The sequence below is a fragment of the Rattus norvegicus genome, chromosome 2 (assembly GCF_021556685.1).
Source record: "Rattus norvegicus strain SHRSP/BbbUtx chromosome 2, alternate assembly SHRSP_T2T, whole genome shotgun sequence".
NCBI classification, from domain to species: Eukaryota; Metazoa; Chordata; class Mammalia; order Rodentia; family Muridae; genus Rattus; species Rattus norvegicus.
The window spans coordinates 155,010,445-155,037,500 of NC_141535.1; the positions used below are offsets into that span (position 1 = coordinate 155,010,445).

Below are 27,056 nucleotides of genomic sequence, written 5' to 3' on the forward strand. Positions count from 1 at the left end.
TGGATTGGCTGTCCTGGACCTTGCTCTGAAGACCAGGGTAGCCTCAAACCCCACCACCTGACTGTTAGTATATTTCTAACTTCAATCACCAACCACTGTTTCCTTAATAGAACCTTTACTGAGATATGTTATATAATTTGTATTTTAAAGTAGAATTCAATTATTTTCACTATATCTACAAATTTACTGATGTGTGGCTGTTGTCTAATTTCAGACCGTTTTCATCACTTCACAGGCACGAACAATCACTCCACACACACTTTTATTTAACCCTCAGCTACAAACCTCGACATGTACCTATCCTTCATTTTTTTTGTTCTGTTCTGTTCATCTTTTTTATTGCCCTGAAACTAGTGCTATAGCAAAGATTGATGTACAAAATTTTGTGTTAATGTAAGTGCATACCTAGGGATGGACTTAATTACTGGATCACATGGTGTGTCTTACTGCAGTGCGTCTTCATAGATGAAAAGTGATGACCAACTACTTTCATCTACATTTCCCTATGGCTAATATTAAGCACACGTTGTGCCTAGTAATCATCTTTCTTGAGGGGAAAATGTGTTTGAAACCTTTGATTTTTTTTTTCATTCGTTTGTTATATTGGATTGTAAAAACCCTTTAAATTATATATACAAGTCAGTTGCATCTTTTAAAATATGTTTTAATTTAAACCTACCATTTGTGACTTTGTTAATTGTGTATTTTGAAGCACAAAAGACCTAATTAACAGTAGTTTTCTTTAGTTTCTTAGGTAGTAGACATTGTGTTTAGACAAGGACTTGCTAATGTATCTTTGGATAACCTAAAACTTGGTATCTGGGCCAGACTAACTTTAACTTGGAGCAATCCTCCTCTCTGCCTTCCAAGTGATAGATGGGGCTATAAGTGCTGGATGTTTCTGAGTTTTATAGGTTTCCACCCTTATATTTAGATGTCTAATGCATTTTGAGGTTTTAACTTAGTGGTAAATTTTGTCAAGTTTTACATTGATACTGTATAGATATAAAATTAATACTGGGGAGGAATTTAATGCCATGGTAAGATTTTATTTAGGAGCTGGGTGGTGGGGGCACATGCCTCTGATCCTAGCATTCAGGAAGCAGAGGCAGCTGGATCTCTGAATTTGAGGCCAGCCTGTCCCCAAAGCAACAGCAAGAGCTACACACAGAGAACCCTGTCTCAAAAAACGAGATTTTTATTTAGGGTTGTAATACTTAGAAAACTTTTTATAATATGCACAATTTTTTAACTTTTAGATGGCAGTGTGGGCCCAAAAAATGAACAAAATTCAAACTCCTGAAAATACTCCTCGGTTATTTGATTTGGTTAAAGTAAAAAATGAGGAAATCCGCCAAGCTTTTTACTTTGCTTTACGAGATACCTTGGTGGCTAACAATTTGGATCAAGCTACAAGAGTAGCATATCAAAGAGATAGACGATGGAGAGTAGTAACGCTACAGGGCCAAATCATAGAACAGTCGGGTAAGTGGGGTTCCTTTTCTGCTGGTTGGGTTTGGTTTTTGCTTTTTCAGTGGTGGGTAAAACATTTAAAACTGACTTGTCATATGTTCCCCAGGTACAATGACTGGTGGCGGAAGCAAAGTGATGAGAGGAAGAATGGGTTCTTCAGTTGTTGATGAAATCTCTGTAGAAGAGGTTAGCATGACCCAAATAGTGATCGCTTCTTGCAGACATTTGGGGATCCACATGGACTACTACTTGTAGCTCTTATTTTTGTCTTTATGTTTGAAGCTTGGGGTTTCCCTCTATTTTATGTTAATGGATTTTATGTATGTATGTATACCATGTGCATGCCTCGTGTCCCAGGAGACCAGAAGAGGGTATTGGATCCCCTGGAAACTGGAGTTGCAGGAGGTTGTGAGCCAATATATAATGGCCAGGAATCAAACCCTGGCTCTCAGGAAGTGCTCTTAACTGCTGCATCAGCCCCAGGTTTTTTCATTTCATAAGCTAACTTTGAACTCCTGGAGGGCAGGTGAGATTGTTGAGTTTTGGGTTAATGATGGGTAAAAGTCCTTCCTGCCAAGCCTGACTGACTGCCTGAGTTCAGTCCATAGAAGAACCAACTTACACAGGTTGTCCTTTGACACTTGTTAGGTCATACATAATGGCTTAACACCGCACAATGCTAATATAAGAAATTTAAAGGGGTTGTGACACTGGAGAAAATTGTATTCCCTTTTTTCTTTGAAGGTAAATAAGATGGAATGCCAGTTGGAAAGGCATTCTAAACAAGCAGCACAAGTCCAGGAACAGAAAGTACAACATGAAGAAGCCATAGTTAAGTTAAAGCAGAGCGAACGAGAAATGAGAAATACACTAGAAAAGTTCACTGCAAGCATCCAGGTATTGTGTTTGGATATTAGCTGAGATGGTTACAATTCAACAGCAATTGCAAAGAAGCATTTTGAGTTGGCTTCCAATTCTGAAATATAAAAGATGATTATTTCCCAGTCTAGAAATTTTTCTCACTATGTAGTTCTGGCTGTCTTAGAACTCCATGCTGGCCTTGAACTTAGAGATCCACTTGACTATGATTAAAGGTGTACACTCTTATTCCTGGCAGCCAGTTCTTTCAATTTTAAGGCAGTTTTCAGTAAATACTTAAATTACAACCTTCAAATGACACATAGCTTCAATTTTTAAAATTTAGTTGCATGAAATATGTTTACACATATCTATGCATATTTGTGTATAAAGAGGTATAAAATAACTTTCCTTTGCTTAATATCTGAATTTCCTTTGGTTTTTTTTGTTGTTGTTTTTGTTTTGTTTTGTTTTGTTTTTTCTTTTCTTTTTTTTTGGAGCTGGGGACCGAACCTAGGGCTTTGCGCTTGCTAGGCAAGTGCTCTACCACTGAGCCAAATCCCCAACCCCTCCTTTGTTTTTAATGTCTGCTATATTTCAAGTTTTTCTGTGCTATGTGCGCAGCTACATTTACAGTTATAGTTATGTCTTTATATACACGTGATTACTTCTAGAAGACAGCTTCCTGAAATTATTAGCTGTATTTCATTGCTTTAAAGGACTTCTTGCCTCATACCAAATTGTCCAGATAATGGTTCTAACTCATTATCTTTATAATGAATTTGTATACGTTTTGTTTTCTGATCATCTGTATTTTTATGCTGATTATGCTTTTTATCAAATTTACCTTTTAGTCTTTTAAATTTTTTTTAAAATTTGGTGTTCAAATATTAACTCCTACCAAGTTAAAGTATTGACCGTAAATGCTAAATTATTTTTATAGGGTTTATCAGAACAAGAAGAGTATTTGTGTGTACAAATTAAAGAACTAGAAGCTAATGTGCTTACTACAGCCCCTGATAAAAAGCAGCAGAAACTGCTTGAAGAAAATGTCAATGTTTTCAAAAAAGGTAAACTGCATTTCAGATTAAGAATGTGTCATTGCAACTTGTCAACAAGTATGTATTTCACCTAATGTCCCCATTACTAATTACCGCTTACAGTAAGGTACTGACTTGCTAAGCAAAAACCAATCAGTCCATCAGTTATGCCTTCTCTATACGGTATCTCTATTGTATGGTATCTCTGGTTGATTAGACCAGGAAGAGTCTTTCCAACAGGAAAACCTCAGGTCTTGCATCCTTCACTTTGCTATCATATGGAGGACTGTTTGCAAAAGAAACTACCCAGCTTCTCCAGACCTGAAAAGGGTGGTCCTAGGGCAAAAGGCATCGAGTAAATATTCAGTGAAGTATTTTAAGAAAGGGTGTGAAAGAAAAATCACTAAGAAATTTATCAACAACTTAACCAGTTATATATTAAAATATTGTTTTGTTTTGTTTTAGGTATTCTAGGTCTTTCCCCTAAATGTCTTATATTTGATACCCAGTATCAGATTAATTGAACAAATATACATCTACCATAGTTACTGATATAGAAAAGTGAGTTTGGCTTTTTTCTTATTTAATTTCAGAATATGATGCTGTGGCTGAGAAAGCTGGTAAGGTTGAAGCTGAGATTAAACGGCTACATGATACCATCATAGATATCAACAATCGAAAACTCAAAGCCCAACAAAACAAACTTGACACAATAAATAAGCAGCTGGATGAATGTGCTTCTGCTATTACCAAAGCCCAAGTGGCAATCAAGACTGCTGACAGGTAAGAGTGCGTGCTCCCCCTAGTCTGCCCTCACCCTACCTGGACACTGGGAGGAGTGCTTAACACTGCATGGGTGTTGTCTGAACTGACACTGCCCAGCAACACTTCAGAAAGAAAGAGCTTACAATAAAGATTTATATCTGTCTCCAACTTAAAACACACACACAAACAAGATGATGCCTTAGAAAAGTTGGAGTTTTATTAACCCAGTTATTCAAGGCTTATTCATTTTGTTTCTCTGGCATAGAGTAGATGTAGCAGAGCTAGGTCTTAAAAACAGGAAGTGGTAGGAATGAGCTGTAAATCAAATCTTTTTAAGATTATTTCTTAAAGTTTGTATTAATGATTTAGCTAAAGGAGCTACTAAATCATTTGTTAGGAGCTGTGGCTCCTAACTTTCCTACTAGCTTTCTAGTATGTGTAAGAGAGTTGAGGGGAAAAAATTTAAACTCACTTGGCTGGACATAGTGGCATACACCTGTAATCCCAGAGACCCCCAAACTCAGAAGACAGAGTCAGGCAGATTTCTTGCGTTCAAAGGATGACCATGTCTCAGACAAACCTTGTTGAATGTCAAGAGTTTGTAATCTAATAGGTAGCAGCATCAGAGTCTGCTAGAAGCATGGGGGGGGGGGGGGGCGGGGTATTCAGATCTATGGAATTTTAATAAAACATACAACTCAGACTACAAGTATTTGTATAAGCATAAAACGTAAGGGTGGTTCAGTAAATCAGGTCATAAAATGTTTGCTTTTTTAGAAATCTTAAAAAGGCACAGGATTCTGTTTGCCGTACAGAGAAAGAAATAAAAGACACTGAAAAGGAAATAAATGACTTAAAAACAGAACTAAAAAATATTGAAGACAATGCCGAAGAAGTCATAAAAAATACAAAAGATGCAGAGGTAAGATATGTTTCTGCATTGCAGGTAGATGACATTTGAAGTAATTAAAATGTTGGTTGTAAGTTAAATTTAATTGTATGAGCTTAAAGGAAACTTTCTGTGAATTAAAATTATTAAGGTGAGACAGGAAGAGGAACTGCTAACTGTCTATGTAATGTTAAAAAAAAATGCCTGTTTACCACGATATTTGTCACATTTCTTCGTTTTTAGAAGTCCTTACCAGAAATCCAGAAAGAACATCGTGCTCTCCTTCAGGAGCTAAAAGTTATTCAAGATAATGAGCATGCGCTCCAGAAAGATGCACTTAGTATTAAGTTGAAACTTGAGCAGATAGATGGCCACATTTCTGAACATAACTCAAAAATAAAATACTGGCAAAAAGAGGTGAGATTTTTGGTATTTAATTAATGTTAGACCTTTTGTGGGGACTGGAGAGATAATTCTTGTAGAGGACCCAGGTTTGATTCCTAGTACCACATAACAGATCACAATAGTTCTAGCTCCAGGGAATCTAATGTCCTTTTATCGTCTCCCTGGGCATCAGGCACACCTGTGGTGACTATCATCAATGTATAGATAACAAAAGAGTAGTAAAGCTTTTTGGGTATTTTTCTGTTTTTTGAGGTAAGTTCTGATGATAATAAATGTTTCCACATTTATAAGGGATATGACTATTTAAATTCTTAGATAGAAATTGCTAATCATTAGAATAGGGTAAGTACCTTCTCTACCTGGAGCTTATATGGAAAGTAGTCAGTTCATTCCCATATTATTTTTGTAGCTGTCATTTCTCATGTTGTTAACGTAAATAAACTGAGAACAGGAGAGATAGCCCAGTGGTTACAAGCACTTGCTGCCTTTGCAGAGGTTCCCAGCACTCCAACCCTCTGGCTTCTCTGCAGCAGTAAGCTCCACAGGGTCTGGCACCGTCTTAGGTGTGTATGGCATCTACTTGGCATGTACCAACACACCAATGCACAAATTAAAATAAACTTGACCTGTTTTTATGTCTTCTCAATTCTCTTTAGATTTCAAAAATAAAATTACATCCTGTCGAAGATAACCCTGTTGAGACAGTATCAGTGCTAAGCCAAGAGGATCTTGAGGCAATCAAGAGTCCAGATTCTATAACAAATCAAATTGCACTTTTGGAAGCTCAGTGTCGTGAAATGAAACCAAACCTTGGTGCCATTGCTGAGTATAAAAAAAAGGTATGAGTGAATTATTTCTAATTTTGCGTAATGACCAATGCTTAATTCTCAGATTTGTATGTAAAAAGTTTCTTTTGTTTGTTTTACAATCTTCACAGGAAGAATTATATTTGCAAAGAGTAGGCGAACTGGACAAAATTACTTCTGAAAGAGATAATTTTAGACAAGCATATGAAGATCTTCGAAAACAAAGGCTGAATGAATTTATGGCTGGTTTTTATGTAATAACAAATAAACTAAAAGAAAACTACCAAATGCTCACTTTGGGAGGGGATGCTGAACTGGAGCTTGTGGATAGTTTAGATCCTTTTTCTGAAGGAATCATGTTCAGGTTCGTGAGATTTTAGTCTTACATAGTTTCCAAATTCTTACTATTTCTTGAGTGTATGTAGTAGAGTTTGGAAGTACTTTTATTTGGTAACAGATACTACCTTGCTTATGGACTTTCATGCTTGCAGCATAAAGTATGTGCAAAGTATGTTATAAAATGTCTAATTCATCTTTTAAAATCTAAAAACGTTAGACGTAATAATTTAATATTTATAGTCCCAGCACGCTCCTTTGAGGAGATGGACTCAGAGACAGACTCACAGGCCAAGTAGCCAAGCTTAATGCACCAATGAAATGACTCACAGACAGGGCAGAAAGGCCTTGCATCAACAAATACATCCAACATATCAACCAAAATAATTTTTTTTCAAAAAGGATCACAACTTTTAAAAGTAGAAAAAAGTCATTACATACTGAAAATTACCCTGTTCAGAAAACCAACATCAAAAGATAATTGTGAAAAGAAACTTACAGACTGAGTAAGAAAAAGTGGTTGTTAGTTGTGGGAAGCACTTCAGAAAGTCTCAGCCTTAGTTTTACAAGGTGTTTGAGTAACATTTCTTAATAATTGCAGTGTTCGACCACCTAAGAAAAGTTGGAAGAAGATCTTTAACCTTTCAGGAGGCGAGAAAACCCTTAGCTCATTGGCCTTGGTGTTTGCCCTTCACCACTACAAACCCACTCCCCTGTACTTCATGGATGAGATTGATGCCGCTCTGGATTTTAAAAACGTGTCTATTGTTGCATTCTATATATACGTGAGTAAACCTTTGGGAACTTTATGGGTTCTTTCTTGCTATCAGGATTTTTTTTTTTAAATAAATCTTTTTTTTTTTTAAAGATTTATTTATTTATTATATATAAGTACACTGTAGCTGTCTTCAGACACACCAGAAGAGGGCATCAGATCTCTTTACAGATGGATGTGAGCCACCATGTGGTTGCTGGGAATTGAACTCAGGACCTCTGGAAGAGTAGTCGGGTGCTCTTAACCGCTGAGCCATCTCTCCAGCCCTCTCCCCCCCCCCCCCCCCCCCCCCCCCCAGAGCTGGGGACCGAACCCAGGGCCTTGCACTCGCTAGGCAAGCGCTCTACTGCTGAGCTAAATCCCCAACCCTTTTTTTTTTTTTTTAAATCAGACTGCCAGGTTTTTTTCTTCTAGCCTTAAGTCTTTAAAAAAAAAACTCCACACTTCACAAATTATCCATGAAGTCGTTACTATATGTATCAATCCTCTATGTCAGAATTACTGCTCACAAACTTTATAAGGGGGGTATGTTTGCCTATTTATTATGACTTAAACTGTTATTTCTGTTTTCTTTTTAGGAGCAAACAAAAAATGCACAGTTCATAATAATCTCTCTTCGAAATAATATGTTTGAGATTTCAGATAGACTTATTGGCATCTATAAAACATATAATATTACAAAAAGTGTTGCAGTGAACCCAAAAGAAATTGCATCTAAAGGACTCTGTTGAAATTGTTCATACTGAAAATTTTCAAATAAGTTGTATATAAAATAAATTTTTCTAAAACGTATGCTAATTGTTTTACTTGAGTGATGAGGTCTTTAAAAGTTTTATCCATTTCTGTACTGCAGAAATGAGTCTGACTGGTTTGGTTTTTTTGTTATTGTTGTGGGTGGGGGTGCTATTTGGTTGGCAGTGTTCAGTGTAACCCAACTGACCTCAAATTCTGTATTGTCCTGCCATAATAGGTATATTACAAGTATTCCACCATATATTTCTGTAGTCTCCTGTAATTCTAGGGTCATAGAGGCAGACAAAGGTCATCGCTGGGAATTGTGGATGTATTAAGTGGAAGTCAGTTACACCCCAATATCCTAATGTTACCAACTTATTTCTACTAACCTAAGTTAGCATTTTCAGAATGAATTTGAACATTATATAATAGCACTATGCTACAAATGTGCTTACATAGAAGTAGAAATGAAACTTGATAGACTTAAGTCTTCAAGAAAGAAAAGAACAACCAGAATCCATGAGATTATGCCACCACTTTCAATAAAATGTCAAGTTTATTAAAATATACTGTTAGACATAAAACCCAGAATTTCCAAATGTATGCATTTTAAGTTGTACAAACTCAACCTCCTGGTAAAAATATAAAACAAGTATATCAATACAAAGCCTAAAGGTAATACTGGGTATATGCTGTTTTACACTAAAATAGAAGTTTCAGTTTCTCTCCCACCTGCTAACACCAACACTGCACTTTATTTCCTCATCTATACAAAGTTAGTAACCCCTTGAAAAATGCCTTAGCTAATGTTCTTCACCTGCTAATATGTACATTTAAAAAAATAACACAATGACAGGTATCTGTTAAAAACTGACCATTCTTTCTCAACTTCAAAATGGCCTCAGTATATAGTAACTGTTAGATAAAATCTGACTCTGATAAGTGGACTTAGTGATACTTGAAATAAGGTCCAATTCAAGAGCACCTCATTTGGGGTTTCTGGAATGTTTTTCAATTTTAATGGCAGTGAACCAAAGTTATACCACATGCATCATGGTTGTCCCTATCAAAAATTAAAGGTTCCAACTTAATGACCTCTTTTCAAGACTAAACAGATAGTGGCAGCTCAGTGAAACCCTAGTACATGAGCTACAGGGTGAGCCCATTTTAAGATGAATATAGCATACATGATACCAAACCTATTAAATGAATCACATCAACATGATTGTCTTAATATACGTTTCATATAATTTTCATCTAAAAATAAGATTAAAACACCACAAAATCAAATACATACTTGGTTTGCTTTGCAGTGCTGGAGCCAGCAGCCCAGGCAGGGGGCTCTCTAGCACTGTAACTTTTTGGTTGGTTTTTGAGACCTCACTGATATCAAGGCTGAATTGAACTCCGTGCTAAACACAGATGATTTATCCAAAAGCAGCAAGCAGCTGGTTGGGATGAATGCTCTGAAATCTATTAATTGACCAAAAAAGGTGTTTAAACAATCCTGGCCTAGATTTTTTTAAACAACTTCTATGTCATCTCCATCTATACATTGAAAAGCTTCAAATCCTATCAAACTAGGCTTGTGGACCTCAAGGAGCTTGTCATCTTTTATAATCTTACATCTGCATATACAAAGAACTGCAAAGTTAAGCACTGTATGTAGCAGTTGAAACACTAAACAGAATAAAGCATTGACTAGTAAGCCAATAAAAGCAAGGTACAGTAGTCATACTCAAAACAAAACTTGTCGTTTTCTAATTTGATTTGAGTTGCCTTTCAGATAATGTCTCCTTTCTGACCACTTCTACCCCACCTTGGGAAACCTGTCGTATTTCTGTGTGTCTCTAAAGATGTTTATTTGCTCCTTATGCCACCCTGACCTTTCAATCTGCCAACCAATACTTAGCCTCTGCTATACAGAATACACCTACATGAAACTGGTAAATTGGGTTTTCAACAAGACACTATTTTCCACATAAATTCCTTTAACAAATATAAAGTGTAGCATACTGTGTTTTTTAAGTCATATAAGTTCTTAGATAAACTTTGGTAAACAGAGAGAAAGACTTCAGAGAAACATATGGAAGTGATTTCATTTAAGAAGGTTATTATGTGATGGTTGAAAAGGAGTATCAGCATTAGTATCACTGAAATTAGTGAAACTATAGCAATGTTTAAAATTTTAAAACATTCCATTTCTTTTTCATCCTTATCAGGCCAGGAACATGGCATCCTTTTTGAAGAGATTCTCATTTCAGGGATGACAGCTTTCTTAATGCGTCCAATTTCTGTTCTGCTCCACTCTTCTTTTAATACATTGCTTACTCGAGGATAAATTTCAACAGGCTGGACCTCAGGAAGTGGTCTCTGTTTCAACATCTGCACACGTTGGCGAACATCATCAATTTTTTCAAGAAATTTAAGTGGAGATTCATCTTGTAAAGATGTTGTCATTGTCATTAACTCAAGTTGTTGTTCTCTTATTTCCTTCATCCTTTCAATCTGTGGAGTGTATTCTTGATTAATCATCTTGCCAACATCACAGAGAGCTGCCAGAAAAAATTTTTTTTTCTGTTCTAACGTATCAGTAAGCTCCTTAAAATACTGGAGAACAACTTCCTTATCACTTTGAACGATTTTCTCAGAATGACATTTCTGTTCTTCAAGCTTTTCAATAAGGCGAGTGATATCTGTCCAGTGTGTGTCGGTTAACTGTTTAAACAACTTCTGAGGTGTATCCTTTTCTTTCAGATAGGCACTTTGAAGGTCATCTATAGGATGGCCATGATGTTGACCTATAGTAAGACAATGGCCACAAACTAATTTTTTATCTAGTAGACAATAAACATTTAATGGTTGCCTGTAATGTTCAGGGCAGGTGACAACATCTGGGTGGTCTTCTTGCTGGTACTTTTCAATAATTGCTCTTAATGCAAAGTTTACAGGTAAGGATTCTATGCCAGTCGAAGCAATTTCAATAATACTTCTGCAGTTAGGACACTTGAGTGGGATTCGCAGAGGTCTCCATATGTAAAAGTTACCAGATGCCTGAAGAACATTTTCCAAACAGTTTCTACAAAATGTATGAGAGCATGGTAGTACACGAGGATCGTCAAAGATACTATAACAAATGGGACAGGTTAACTCGTCCTCAAAATTGTGCATTTCCTGTCAAAACAACAACAAAAAATTAAGTCTATATGTAGCACACATCTGGCACACATATAAGGTTTTAGGCATGACCTTCAAATTAATAACATACTATATTCACCATTTAAGAGAAAAGCACTGAGATTTCTTTTTAGATGGAACTTCTTTTATAATTCAGCTCCTAATATACTGAATAAGTATATCACCTTAAAAGTTTATTTTCCAACAAAACCCCTAATTTGTAATGCTCCAAATCAGTCAAACTGGATTCTATGTAACGACTAAATAAAATTCAATTGAAATCTACTCATTACAATTACTATATGCAAGTTACATTCTTAGATACCAAAGTAAAACTGCACATGTAATGACTAAAACATTTGCATAACATTAGGCTTAGCAAAATTATTCAATTTAAAGGGAGAAAATGTTATGTGATTTTTTTTTTCCTGAAATAAATCCTAGAGTATGAGGATGTTATCTGATGTTTTTTCCTGAGCTAACTGCTACGGTTGTTAGGTATGAGGAAGCACAACTAGCTCAATCATACTTCTTACAAGTTATGTTTGGCTTCACACATAGCAATTCCTATTTCTCTCTCTCTTTTGTGATGCTAATAAAACTCAAAGCCTTGTACATGCTAAGCAAACAGCACTGAGTTATACAGATCCAGACCTGTGCTGCAGTAATTTTAAGTTCAAGATTTGAAAGGGAAAGGTAATTATAATTAGTCTTTGCAATTAAAATCGGTTTGAAAATGACTACAGTGACAAACAGGCACTGATTGAAAAATGAAAATCTACAACAAATGATAAAGATCCCACTCATCATTTTACATGTTTGAGAGACTGAAAAGATGGCTCAGTGGTTATGACTGCAAACTTGCTCTTGCAGAGGACTGGAATTTAACAGCACATCCGGAGGCTACATATGTAACCACCTACAAAGCAGGGAATCTGACACGTACCAATACCTGCACATACCTGATGACAACACACATAAAAATAAGCCTTTTTTTAAGATATGTTTTGAGAATATCCCTAAAACCGAATAGCTCTGAGATTCCACAGAGGCTGGTAGTTTTGGTTTTTAAATATAAAAGGGAGTTTATTTGGGACCTGGAGAATGGATAGAGGCAGAGAACAGAGGACAGAAAGAGGAAGAAGGGAAGAGGGGCCTGCTGGGGACTGTGGGGAAGAGAGAACAAGTAGAGGCTGGCAGTTTTACAGCCCACTGTTTTTTTTTTGTTTGTTTGTTTTTGTTTTTTAAGTTCTTTTTTTCGGAGCTGGGGAACCGAACGCGGCCTTGCGCTTCCTAGGTAAGCACTCTACCACTGAGCTAAATCCCCAGCCCCTACAGCCCACTGTTATAGTCCTCTGTATTGTTCCAGTGCAAGCCATAAATCTTCAAAAACTACCCTTTGTCAGGAGAAAAAACAAGTATATCACTGTTTAAAATAACAAAATCCTAGGTACTATTTATGTAGAATACAAAGGCTGACAAAAATTCCATATAAAACCAGACCCAAATTAAGTTCATAAAAACAGGGTTGGGGATATAGCTCAGTAGTAGAATGTTATGTCTAGCACTCTGCATTCAGTTCCAAACACCACCAAAAGATGCTTGTAGCAATAGCATTTAGAAATAACTGTTCTTCTTAACTCCCTTTTAAATCTGTTTAGCCCTTAGCTCCTTAGCCACCTACTTTCTGTGAGGCTGCTACCTCCATAGGTGCCCCTGTAAATTTAACTGGATAGACTAATTTTACTTCAAGTACTTAAAATTTTATATAAATTTTACAATATCTATGTATTAGAATGTAAGCTTCCTATAAGGTCAGAAATAGTATCTAAACAATAGTACTTTTAATAGCAATCTGGGCTTTTATAAGATTTATTTATTTATTAATTATAAGTACACTGTAGCTGTTCAGACACACCAGAAGAGGGCATCAGATCTCATTACAGATGGTTGTAAGTCACCATGTGGTTGCTGGGATTTGAACTCAGGACCTTTGGAAGAGCAGTCAGTGCTCTTAACCACTGAGCCATCTCTCCAGCCCGGCTTTTACTTTTCTTGTTAATAATAAAATCTGTTTGAAGCAATGAAGAGCCTATCAGAAAATATACCATGACAATATTCAGGATCCATAATGAGCCAAGTTGTGGCATGTAGGAACTAAGTGATGACTGTCTAGGATTCTAGGATGGTTGGGCAGCAGTACAGAAGACAACAGTCACTGAAAAGAAATGCAAGTGAATGCAGTTTACAAGCCTTGACAATTGTCACCACGCCCACAGAGAGCTGGGGAGTGAACCCTCAAAACAAACATTTCTCTGAGTATTTCAATGATGTCAAAATACACAATGACGGAATACCGAAAATGGAAGCAGTGTACATACACAGTCAATCCAGATTTAATATCTGCTAGTAAAACTGCAAAAACAGAGTTTAAGACGAGTTTGCATACATGTTAAATAGTTCTAGTATTATTAAATCTTCATAGCTCTATTTTAAATCTCACAGGAAGCTGGAGGCGGGGGTTAGGGGGATGGCTCAGTGGGTAAACCATTTGCCACCCAAGCTTGACGACCTGAGTTGGATCCCCAATATCAGACAGCAAGATGGAGGCAGGGGTAAAAAAAAATGACCCAGTCTCAATTAGGAGGAGGTTGGTCCTCTGACCACACATGCTTTTGAAGGGGAGGGCATGTACACATAAAGATTTGGGGAACAGGGAAGTCACAATGTGCCTGAGAATCTATCTGTAGACCCAACATCTCAACTTTAAGTTATAAGAAGCTTGCAAACAAAGTATCAATAGCAACAATAAGAGCATCAGTGGCAGCACTGGACCCTCCAAGACAATGAAGCAATGCCTCAGCAAGCTTCCCTAAGGGCACCCATAACACTATCATGAAAAAAACAAAACACAGCAAACTACTGAGCAATGAGAAGCAGCTCAGCTGTTAAGAACACTTGCTACCCTTTAAGTGGAGTTTAATTCCCAGTGCCCATATCAGACAGTTCACAAGAGCCTGTAACTCCGGGGTTGGGGATTTAGCTCAGTGGTAGGGCGCTTGCCTAGCAAGCGCAAGGCCCTGGGTTCAGTCCCCAGCTCCGAAAAAAAGAAAAGAAAAAAAAAAAAGAGCCTGTAACTCCAGCTCCATGGATGCGGTGCCCTCTTCTGGCCTCCATGGACAGCAGACTTATGGTATATACTAACAGACACATAAGTAAATTTAAATATAAAGCCACCACCCTAGAAGAATGAGGGCGGGGGCTTTTCTAAAGATGCTACTGCAGGCATAAAGGTCGTCTTACCAAGAGAACAGAAAAGCAAACTCTAAAACAACTCTGCAAGCAATGTAGAAGCGATGGACAACTACAAAAGGGATGTCTTTGCATACTACATATATATATACACACACATATACATACATACATTATATACATATATACATACAAATATACACACATACATTACATACATACCATACATAAATTACATACACATACATATATATACATACATACATATATTACATACAGATATACATACATTACATACATAATTACATACATACCATACATGCAATAAAACTGATAGGATTACTTGTGTCTCAACATACTGAAGGGTAATGAGAAAAAATAAAACCATGAAAAAGAATAGTATATACATTTTAACATATTCATAAATACCAAATAGTGATTTACCAAACAACAAAATTACATGGCGGATGGGTAAAAACAACTACAATTTTCCTTATTAAAGAAAAGCAATAAAAGTGTCAAATGTTCACTCTTTGGAAGTGTTAAGATGTCTGAGTAAATGAATGTAAAGCACAGGAAATTTGCAAAAGTCAGTTCTCTCCTTCCTCCACATATTCCAAGGACTGAATGCTAGTAGTCAGGGTCATGTGACAAGCACTCAGTCACTGAGCCATCTTGTCAGACAAAAAAGGGAAAGAAAAAGAAATTAAGTACATTTAAAACATTATTTAGACTAACAGAAGTGAGAGTGGCACAGAGGAGAGCAAGCCTTTCACCCCAGCACTTGGGAGGCAGAAGCAGTAGGAACCACTGAGCTTGAGGCCCACCTGGACTACAAAGAACCGGACTCAGGGGGAAAAAAATAAAGGATAAAGAAACACAGAAGTGAAAACTAAAAGATAACATTAGGAGTATGATAAGTTTTGAAGAACGAGAGCAGGGAGTAGAAAAACATAACTGCAAGCTTCTATATTAATGTAAGTTGTTTCATTTAATCAGCATACAGCTAAAAATAAAATTATTAAGGAAGACAGACAATCCTACAAGTGGCCAAGCAGAAGTGCACAATGCAAAACCAAGAAAACATCATCAGCAGAGGGAGTTGACAAGAGAATTAAAAATTTGTGGCTGCCAAGAACACAGTAAGTTCTTTAAAAAAAAAAAAAATACAGTTCTCCCCTAGAGCCATAAATGCACTTTAATTAATGTTCTTTAATTAGTATAACTTATCTAGAGATGAACTCTATTGACCACCACCACCCCCAGAAAATGTTGTAATTTTGTATAAGCCAAATGACTAACTTGGACTTTTATAAAAAGCAATCCTGAGTTGTAGGTATGATCCTTAAGAAGCCACGAATATGGGTTACTGTTGCTGTGACAAAATGCCATGACCAAGGCAATTCATAGAAGACAGTTAGTTTGGGCTTACAGTTCCAGAGGGTTAGAGTTCAAAATGAAGACAAGGGGACTTGGGGGGGAGGAAGCTAGGAGAATCTTAGCTTGAACCAGAGAGAACAAACTAAAAGTGAGGTAAGACTTTCGACTCTAAAAGTTCCCCCACCCTGCAGTGACATGTCCCTCCTCAAGGCTGCATAATCTCTCCAACAGTGCTACCTACCAACTGGGGACAAGTGTTCATTGCAAATGCCTGAACCCATGGGGGACATTGTCACCCAAACCACCACACCTAGCACCCAGATGCTGTATAAAAAGTCTAGGCTAACTAGATTTTTTAAAACAGCACTAGGATGCCAGACCTACTAGTAAAAAGTCCTTGGAACATAGCTAACCAAGTTTTCAAGTAAACAGTTGAAAAATGTTATGAAAAAGCAGCCAGCAAACGAAGCAAAAAGAAATGCTTCCAGAAAACAATATGTAAAATGTCCTTAAGTTCGAGAAGGAAAAAGATATTACCCCAGCATTCTGTTCCTGTGTGATTTACCCACATATATCAACAAAAACAACATAGCAGTGGCAGCTTCCCAGCAAGCATGAAGAATGTGAGAACCTCAGACACCCAAGAAAGCCACTTGTTCCTGAGAAAAGAGCAAGAATGTACTGACTAGAGAAAAAAATACATAGAAAAGGAACAAAATGAGAGAAAAGGCCAAAAGTAAACAGAGTATCTTGCACAGCTCCACACTAATATATCTGATGACTTATATCAAATGAAGTATTCAAAGTATTGAACAAATCAATTCAAACTACTGAGACTGATCCAGGAAAATAAAGCAAACGAACATTTTTACAAGTTAAAAAAGTACTGTCGTGGACAGAGGGCTGGGGAGGGTGGGTCGGGGCAAGCTTCTATGATGAATTCTTTCAAATGGTCATGAAACAATTTCTTGTTCATCTGTCCCAAAATACAAACTTAAGCATGCAAATTTCAAGACAGCACAGTAGCAGAGATAATACAAACTAAAAGGAGACTCATTTCCAAAAACAGATAATTAGCAAATTAGCAAAAATGACTACTGAGTACATTAAAAGCATGCCAACCATGGCTAGGCCAGGCCTGAGCAGCAGTGACAGGTTCTAGGTTCACTCTCTACACAACTAAGTGAACCTTGTTAATTGAATAACAGGAAACCTAAAATAATTCACTCAGTGAAGGCAATGGAGGGTGAAAAAGGTGTAACCACACAAGATTTTCAAAAAACAATGCAAGTATCAAACTAGAAACAGAAAGTGGAACGGTGGGGACTGCAGCCTCAGGGAGAAGAGAAGGCAGCTACTGTTTAACGAGTACAGAAGCAGAACTTGGCAAGATGAAAAGATGGAGAGAATCCCATGTCCCAATGATTACACACCAGTGTGCGTACGTGTTCTGGTACCGAATGTCCACATTACCAAAAGGATCGATGGTAAATGTACGCACTGCAAAATACAAAAACTATGAAACCTTTTCATAGCTACTTTATTTCCTCTGCCAGATTATAAATTTTAATCAGTTTGAATTAGTTATGCTTTTAAAAAGTAACAAAAATAAGCCATATGGAATGTAGTCTCCTCCAATGAGTACTAAAATCCCAAGTAAAATCTGATAATTAAGCAAGATAACCCACTTCGATTTAAGTAATCAAACAACAGGTTGTTTTAATACTGAGATGAAACACAAAGCTCAATTATCTATTTGTATTTCACAAATTTCTTGTGTTTAAATGTAAACACTTCTAAATTTCTCATCCTTTTTTACAAGACTAAGCTTCTACAGTGTCTACAAGAATACCAGATATAATAACCAGTATTACATATACAACTCCTGATCCTGCACTTTCAGACTTTAATTCATAACAGTTAAATGCTCTCTTTGAACATGAGTGTTATAAAATACTCGATACTTTTCCTTCATTGAACTGGGTCTCCTGTTCTAGGCTGACCTCAAACTGCGCACCTGACCTGAAGGAAAGCTGACCTTCAATTCCTCCACCTCTGAGTGCTGAGACTGCAAGCCATGTGCACACAGGGTCCAATTATATTTTACAATCTACAAAGAAATTATGTTTCTCAAACCACAGTGCTCCACGACTTGCCACAGGACTTCTAGTGAGTCAGCGAGAAGCCTGGGAAAACTCAGGTGTTGCTACACCCAATTCTGCACAGCCTTGTGGCCCTAACTGATAAAAAGTCTAATGTGTGAGATTACTGACTTGAGAGAGGGGGTGGAGAGAATTGCTATGATTCTGCCACTTATATACTACCATAGGACAAAAATTTAAAATAAACTTTTGTCAGTCACTATATGCATATATGAAATCGTGTTGAGACCTATATTATATACTGTATGTTCATTTTCAGTTGAAAAGAAATTAAAATATTTTCATGTATAAATATAAAATTATACTTTTCCTTTTGAAAGGATTTCTCTGTGTAGCACTGACTGTACTAGATACAATTACACTTTTAAAAAAATACTATAACTATCTAATTCTAAGTCTTTACTCTTTTGTTCTGTTTCATTTTAATATCAACCGATTCCACAAAACTATGAAAGAAGCTCTTAATGCAACTTAACCAGGAATTGAATGAGAAATTAAAGCTTTAATTGAAATTTTTAAAATATTTTTTTAGGGTTGGAAAGATGGCTCAGCAGTTAAGAGCTGAGGTCCTGAGTTCAATTCCCAGCAACCACATGGTGGCTCACAACCATCTATAATGGGATCTGATGCCCTCTTCTGGTGTGTCTGAAGACAGTGAGTGTACTTATACAAAGTTTTAAAAAACTAATGGAAAACATTCAGCAACACACTTGCTGAAAGGCAATGTCAGTATATAGATTACCTAAAGTCAAAATTTTACTTTACCAGGCTAAAATACAGTATCTTGGATCACTAGAAATGTAGATCAATGTGTAATACTGGGCAAATAGGAATAAAGGTCTGCGGATGTGTAAGGCAATTCCATTTTGTGTGCAGCCTTCAGACACATCCTTATACAACTTCTGTTAGATAAAAGTGGAAATCTTTTAGCTGGGCAGTGATGGCTTTAGTCCCAGCACTCGCAGAGGCAAGGGAATCTCTGAGTCAGAGACCATCCTGGTCTACACAGCAAGTATCCAGGACAGCCAGGGCTACAAAGCCGGGGGTGGGGGGGGGGGGGGGTGGGGGTTGTTATCAAAAAACAAAAAAATGAAAAATCTTTTGGATTAGGTTATTTCTCACTTTATGGTTCCTCCATAAATTGGTTAAAATTTTATACACTACCAATATACATCTTATTTCAAGAGACTTTAAATTTTATATCATGGCCCAGAAATCACACAGTGTAATAATGTACTAAAGTTTCTTCATATATACAGTTACCTTCCAGAGCTTACCTGGTCTGTTAATCTCCTGATCTGGATACTGAATATACTTTATCTTCTTCAACTTTTCCAGGATCTTTTGTTATTCTAAAATTAAAACAATTTAATGTTTCAGATTTTGCCTGTGTAAATACTTCATCTTGAAAATCCCAACCATTTCTACACAAAAGACTTTTTAACAACATAAATTATCTAGAAGTCTGGTCAAAATTAACCAATGTAATGGCGGGAACTGAACACTCATTCTTCGGTTTGGTTCTGTTGTTGCTGCTGTTGTTTTGAGACCAGGTCTAATAGTGTAGTCCTCACTGACGACCTGGAACTCACAAGAGAGCCTGCTGCCTCTGACTGCCCCCATACTGGGATCACAGGCGTGCACGTCCATGCCGTGCTACACTATTTAAACTCAGCAAGATGACTGGAAATATCCACACGCGTAGATTTCCCCCAACTCGAAACTACTGGCATTAAATTATTCCTTCAATACATTCGCCCACGTCTCGGTTGTCTTTGAAATGCTGAGAAACTCGGTCAGTTTTAGCTATGAAGGTTCACATCTGTAAAATGGGCATAAGTCCTACGTGAACTCCAAACAAAGAAGTGGCTGAAGATAGCAGTCGTCCCCTCCCCTTCTCCAGGATGCCCGGGACTCACCAGCCCCGCACGGTCTTGTGGGGTCTGCTAGGTTCACCCACCGACCCTTATGGCCACGATCCTGCCCGCAGCTCAGAGCGCCACTGCTCCACTCGGGCGTGAGGCGAGCGCACGCCCTCCGGAACCCGCCCGCCTCCCCATCCTCTAGTTCGCGGTGAACGCCCGGGACAGCCGGCACTCGGGAAACGAGAGGCCCCGAACCGCCTCCCGGGCAGAGCCGGCTTACTCACCGCGAGGCGGGCGACGATGCACACAGCGATGGCTCCCAAGCAGCTTGGTGCGGACACTGCAAAGCGCTCGCCGGAGTCCTCAGGTGCCCAGCGGGGGCGGAGCCCGCGGCCCGACATTGGCTTTCAACTGCGCCGCCTCCGCCAATGAGAGGGCGCGGGCGTCCTTTGAACGCCAACGGCCGCGGGCCAGGCGCCTGCGCACTGAGTGTGGCGCGGAAGCGCCCTAGCGGAGGGCGGTCCGGACTGATGATCCTCAGTGGCCTGGGCCCCGCCTTGGGGGCAGGGCTGGCGCCAGGACCTCGTGATGGCGGGATGCACCGGCGACCGGCGGCTTCTGGAGGAGGCTGGGGGGTGGGGGGTGGGGGAAGCTGCTTATTAGGACCACGCCCGCACGGCTGGCAACTCTCAGCCTTCTTCCATTGTTACCTCACAGGTTCCTTGCTCAGGCCAGTGAAGTCACTGGCGCTCGTCCGTCCTCGTGAGGCTTCGGTCCCCCGGTTTAGGCACGCCTAAGCCTTCGTCTGCTTCCTCCGCGTCCTCTCTTACACTCTGGATCAGAAAACTCAGTAGTGGTTTTTCACTTTCACAGAGAAACTCCATTCCACAGCTCACATCGCTCTCCGCTGCCGGTCAGTGTGGGCTGCATAGCTAATTTCAAGCCTGCCTAAGATACACAGCAAGGCTTGATCTCGAAGACAAGATGGAAAGAGGGGGAGTAGAGGAAGGAGAAAGGAAGAAATATGGCTACAATTGTGCCTTCAAGGAGTATGGTTTACAAGTCCTTAGAGTTCCCGACTCTGTTAGAGATTTCTGTAACCAAACATGGGGAAGGGGCAGAGAAGAGGAGCCTTAGCAATAAGTCAGCGTTGCTCCCGTTTATGGATAGTGATTCATACGCTCTATAGACAATAGTCTTGGCCTGGAAAAGAGAGACCAGAACTTACAATTCAAGTAGAGTGACCAAAGCCTAAAAGTCATAAACCTAAAAGTCCCATGTGTTGGTGCTTCAGACTCCCAAAACTTTGGGCTGCAAAAAAAGTTCAGCTGGTTTGGGTCTTTCCTGTTATGCTATAGACACTCCCAATAATTCCTTTGTGATAGAATTTTTTTAAAGAAAGATAAAGGATGGGAAATACGTGCTTTTGCTGCAGATATATCAGAGAGATGATGAACTGAAATGTGAAATCTGAGCGGGGGGTGTAGTTCAGCTCCAGTGCTCCCCTGGCATATTCAGTTCCCGACGTGGAGAAGCAAACCCACTGTGCTACATTGACAATTTCTTGGTGCTCCTCAGACCCCTTGCTTGAAAACCATCTGTCTTGAATTTTGAAACAGAAAGTCAGCACTGGCTGCTCTTCCAGAAGACACACACCGCAGCTCTCAACTGTTGCAGGGGAATCTGATGCTCTCTTCTAGACTGTGGGAGCACCCGGCATGCATGTGATGCATACATGCACATTACAAACCACACTTTATAACAGATAAACACGGTTTTGTTTGTTTTTTAACTGACCAGAGGCAACTCAGCAGTTAAAAGCACTTACTATTCTTCCCAAGTTCAGTTCCCTACATGGTAGTGGACCCCTCGCAGCTGCATGTAACTCCAGTTCTAGGGGATCTAATGCTTGCTTCTCTCCTAGCTCTGCACGCACGTGGCATATACTTACACTGAAAATCGCTCAGACACATAAAGCTAAGGACGGTAGAAGCTTGTATACTGTCTTAGACAAAGAACAAATAAATTCTTGAGGAATGACAGCGTGAACATATGTTTATATTAGGAGGCAAGATCTAGGGCTGTTACTAAAAGATAGTAAAAAGATGGGGACTGGCAGAGGCTAGTAGAATCTAAGGATTACTTCAATGAGCATATTTATTCAAAGAGATCATTGTAGCCTAATCTAATGGTCTCTGACCAGCAAGGATACTTTCTGATCTTCCTATCTGAAGGAGATCCTTCCCACAAGAATATCTCTGTTTGCTGCAGACAGGAAAATACAGGCCCGTTCCTGCAGAGTTCCTTAAGTGATTTCAGCTGTAGTCATCAACATACCAACCCCACCTAACTTGAGATAGTCCTTAACTCTATGAGAATTAACATGGACTGTAACCCAGAAAATGGGTTTCATGCCAGACAGTGATGGCACACATTTTTAATCTCAGCATCTGGGAGGCAGAAGGAGTGGGTTCTCATGAGTTAGTAGCCAGCCTAGTCTACAGAGCTAGTTCTAGGACAGTCAAGACCACAAAGAGAAACCCTCTCTAGAAACACCATCACACACACACACGCACGCACGCACGCACGCACACAATAAGAAGAATGTATTCCACGTCAGATGTGGTGAGTCAAACCAATAATCCGAAGGCAAGGATCTGTGCAATTTAGAGGCCAGCATGGATTATACGTGAGTTCGAGGACAGCCTCAAGGTTGGGACCTTCTCTCCAAACAAACATAAAAAAGGATGTTCATCTGTAATGCTTCTCATCAGAATCGGAGAAAGCCGGATTTAATAGCATGTGCCTGCAATGTCAGCACTTGGGGAAACTGAGGCAAGAGACCTGCCATGAATTAGAGGACAGCCTGGATTGCATAGTGAGAACTTGACCTAAATAAATAACCAGTCATTGTTAAACAAATTGCCATTGTATCTCTGTGACAAATTTCTCTAAGATTTCAGGCCCAGGGAAATGTTTCTTTTTCTGGTTTCCTTGTTCTTTGGTGAGCTATGCTGGTCACATAATGATAACTTTGTTGCCAGCTGCTGAGGAATTGGGTACAAATCTTATCAAGCACTTCCTTCCCGGGATACATTGCTTCAAGTAATGTTAGCCACAGCCTCATGAGAGATTTCTGACCTCACATGAATTGTGAGGCAGATCACTCTTTACCAGTAGAACACAGGCACTCAACTCTGGGAAGGGCTTGAGGGTGTTGATTTTAGCCCTATCCGTTTCCCTGGTATCTACCCTTCATCTCAAACTTAAGAAAAAGTGACCTGAGACTATGTAGTTCATCCTTGGTTAATGCTTGAAGATTAATCAAATCCTTGGTTAATCCAAGGGGAACAAAGTCACTGCACTGGTGGATGCTAAAGTGGAACTGCCAAAGGTCCTCCTCAATTGTGCCAACTGGCAAGCCAAACAAGCCCCAGCAAAGACACAGTGAGCCCATGCATGCCTCAGTGCTGAGGTGAGTGTACACAAAGAGCCCACAGGACTGCACAGCTGCCTGGCTGGATAATGTGCGAGCGTGAGGCTCCTGGGGAAATACTACCTGGAAAGAATTCCAGAGTCTCCAAACAGTCATGGCATATCCCCTGAAGATTCTATTGTAAGCATTAGCAGGGCAAAGAGAATGCACATTGGGCTTCCATGGTGCTGATGAGCTGCAAGCCCTCTGACTTCATCCTCTGACTCCTACAGCAACACAGAAGGATGAAACCCAGCCAAGAAACAGCTGGGGGCTGTAGAAAGAGCAGACCAGTAGAGAGGAGGTCCTTTGGAACAAAGTGACAATGCTCCCCTTGAGCCATCCACCCCACTCTAGCTGAGGTGTGGGAGCAGCTATAATGTCAAAGAAAGTGCCAATAGAATTAATTTATTAAAAATAGTGTGTGTGGGGGTTGGGGATTTAGCTCAGTGGTAGAGCACTTGCCTAGAAAGCGCAAGGCCCTGGGTTCGGTCCCCAGCTCCGAAAAAAAGAAAAAAAAAGTGTGTGTGGGGGGTGTGTGTGTGCTTAGGATTTGCAGTTAAGTTACCCAGCAGTGACTTGAAAAGTCATGAACCTGATGTAGCTTCATCTTCTTAAGGGAAATCTTTCTCTCTGAAGTAGGGTTTTTTTTTTTCTTAAAGTGTTTTTTTTTTCCTAGACCTTCATAGATGAGTACCAAATCTACATGTCCCTCGGCAGTCCCTCTCTTGCCCCTCCCAAATTAGTCTCTCTGTTTAAAATATATGTAAATATATATTATATATATAGTACTGAATCCATTTACCTTTGGTCATACCTACAAGTCTCCAGGTTTGGTCACTTGGAGTTATGGAATAGAGTTTTGTGGGAACCCAACCATGGAGAAAATCGAGCCCCCCACTCTGCCTCCTTTCTCACCAACCATTGTCCATTCATAGTTCTTCATCTAGGGGCGGAGCCATGTGGAATCTCTGCAGTGGCATGTCAGTTGACGTGGTCTTTGTGCCATTCTTGTTCAGGCAGCCATGTTAGTGAAGGATCACAGGTACACTGACCTTGTTATGTCTAGGGACACGGTATCACAGCACAGCCCCTGGACATCACAGCACAGCCCCTGGACCCCTGCCTCTTACAACCTCCCTGCCCCTTCTTCAACAATTCCCCCTGAGCTTTAAGTAACTCATACATCCTGCAAATGCAGATGCAGAAATTCTATTGATTTAGGAAAATGGCAGGAGATTCTCTGGGGTTTATGACCTCTCTCCAGTCAGAGCTTGGCTAGGTTTTCAGTTCCAGACTTGCATTTCTCTCCTGTTAAATGGGCCTTAGGACTTATTAAATAACTACTGGTTGCTCCCAAGATAAAGGTGCCACTGTTGTGTCCTTGTGAATTTCTTGCCAGTTTAGTCATTCTTGTGGTCCATAAGCTTTACAGGTAAGTGGGACTACCAATTGCTCCTCTCCCTTGGTAGCTTGCATAACATCTGATACTGTAAGAACCAGTCCTCAGGAAGGAAGCTTCCGGATCAGAAGCAGCTCTATGTCGACTGTGTCCTAAGTATGTGGTGCGTTCAGCAAATACACCTTACCTTTGCATTCGGAGAAGCATCCAAGGGCAGCCATGTGGCCTTATATTGTTCTGTGGGTCTCAAGGAGTCCCTTGACTAATAGCTCAAGAGGAGCCTCCTCAGGCCTACTACTTGGGTTTTTGTTAGTCTATGGCTCATGGCATAAAGTAATTTAAACTATATACCTACACACACACACACACACACACACACACACACACACACGGGGGTAGGGGGGAGTATGTAATTTTGGAGAAACCTAGAATAAATAGTATTCCTTATGTTTTTTTCAAATATCCTGAGTTCTGTAGCCCTCCTCTTCCCTCTTTACCGTGTAGGTTTTATAGCGCCAGTTGAAGAACAAAATCTACTTGCTATATAGTTGACGTGTTCTTGTTCAAATCATCAGTTACTGTGTTGAAAACCAGTCACGATTTCAACCACCTGCCAACGAACAATTGGAGGCCTATTACCCTTAAACAAAAGGATATTTGTTACACCCAGACAATGTTGGCAGAGATGGATCCCATCTTGTGATGGCTTCATTACCACACTGCCATTCCTTCTTCCATGCCCGGTACAGACAGACAGACAGACAGACACACAGAGAGACACACACACAGACACACAGAGAGACACACACACACACACACTCACACACACATACACACACAGAGACACACAGATACACACAGAGCCACACACACAGACACACAGAGAGACACACACACTCACACACACATACACACACAGAGACACACAGATACACACAGAGCCACACACACAGACACACACAGAGACACTTACACACAGATGCAGACACAGACACAAACAGACACACATAGAGAGACACACACACACACACACACACACACAAACACAGACACAGAGAGAGAGACACACACAGACACAAACACACAGATACACAGAGAGACACACACATAGACACACACACACAGAGAGAGACACACACACACATACACAGACATAAACACAAAGACACACACACACACCTGGAGTAAAACACAGCTTATTTGCTTTTCCACACGAAGCAGCTCAGCAGTTCTTGAGTTAGCTCCTTAGTCACATGAGCAAGCTGTGCTCACTAAAACAAGTGCAGCTCCTTCTCTAATAACAACTCCAGTGTGAGAGAGATGTTAGGTTTTCTATTCAGCCACCATGCTTAACAGTAACAAAAATAAAAATAGAAGGTGGCCTTGGCAGTGTGCATGCTTATAAACATAACTCCCTTTCCAGTAAAAATTGTGGTAGCCGTCAGAACTTTGAAATTCCCATGAGCGGCACAACTGCTTGGCTACAGCGTTGATGTCTCTGCAGCTTCACACTCTCGGCCTCTGAATTCTCAAGCATAGAGTCTGTTCAACCCAGCTACAGACGAAGCAAATAACCCCAAGTGAAAGGCAGGACTGTCGGTGATGATTTGAGCTGTTTCTAGCAGGACCACAGTCTGGACATCATGAACTGGGACGCTTTCTACTATTTAAAGTTGTACGGATAACGGATGTTCCTTTATGGAAGAGAGTAGTGGCAGAGTTCTCTGTAACTCCTGGTCATAAGCTATGTGGAACAACATAACTTTCCAATTAATAACAAGATATTTTCCATGGAGGTGTGGGAGATAACTTGCTGAAAATATTCCTAACTCTGATTGGAAGATCCAAGAATAGGTCCAGCAAGATGGCTTTTTACTGGGTAAGTGTGGTTGATGTTGAGCCTGATGCCCTGAGTTTGATCCAGGAAAGAGAGAACCAACTCCCAAAAGTGGTGCCCTGACCTCCCCACATGCTCCCTGACATGCCGCCTCCAGTACGTTTTTAGAAACCTAAGTCCCGGAATATTTTTAAATTTCTCAAATATTACAACTTTTCAAATTACTTCTCAGCACATTTTGATGGTTTCTAAAATGAGCGTGTACAAGTTGTAATGATAAGGCAAGCAAGGTCTAGCCTTGTGTCATCCCTCTAAATTGTAACTTATCTGAAGGTTCAACCATTGGTACTGCTTCAATCATTCTGAGCTCTTCTTTGGGAATTATGTTTAAAGTTAGTCCATGAACCAGACCTCCAGATAAAAA

General features: G+C 39.6%; 2 protein-coding genes across 4 annotated transcripts in view; one reads left to right on the plus strand and one right to left on the minus strand.

Moving 5' to 3' along the window:
* Positions 1 to 8,139, plus strand: part of Smc4 (structural maintenance of chromosomes 4) — a 28,342-nt gene extending 20,203 nt beyond the window's left edge. For both annotated transcript variants that reach the window (NM_001037185.2, XM_087619501.1), the window contains 11 exon segments: positions 1,260 to 1,485; positions 1,580 to 1,659; positions 2,218 to 2,370; positions 3,275 to 3,401; positions 3,965 to 4,154; positions 4,914 to 5,058; positions 5,269 to 5,442; positions 6,087 to 6,269; positions 6,368 to 6,600; positions 7,174 to 7,357; positions 7,926 to 8,139. In NM_001037185.2, the coding sequence (NP_001032262.2) occupies positions 1,260 to 1,485; positions 1,580 to 1,659; positions 2,218 to 2,370; positions 3,275 to 3,401; positions 3,965 to 4,154; positions 4,914 to 5,058; positions 5,269 to 5,442; positions 6,087 to 6,269; positions 6,368 to 6,600; positions 7,174 to 7,357; positions 7,926 to 8,078 (1,848 nt within the window). In that variant the 3' untranslated portion in view covers positions 8,079 to 8,139.
* A 468-nt stretch (positions 8,140 to 8,607) lies between these two features.
* On the minus strand, positions 8,608 to 20,260 carry Trim59 (tripartite motif-containing 59). Of its 2 annotated transcripts, none has more exon segments than NM_001108945.2 (3): positions 8,608 to 11,256; positions 19,331 to 19,405; positions 20,203 to 20,260. In NM_001108945.2, a coding segment is annotated over 1 exon segment (1,212 nt). In that variant the 5' UTR covers positions 11,254 to 11,256; positions 19,331 to 19,405; positions 20,203 to 20,260; the 3' UTR covers positions 8,608 to 10,041.
* Positions 20,261 to 27,056: the final 6,796 nt, after the last annotated feature.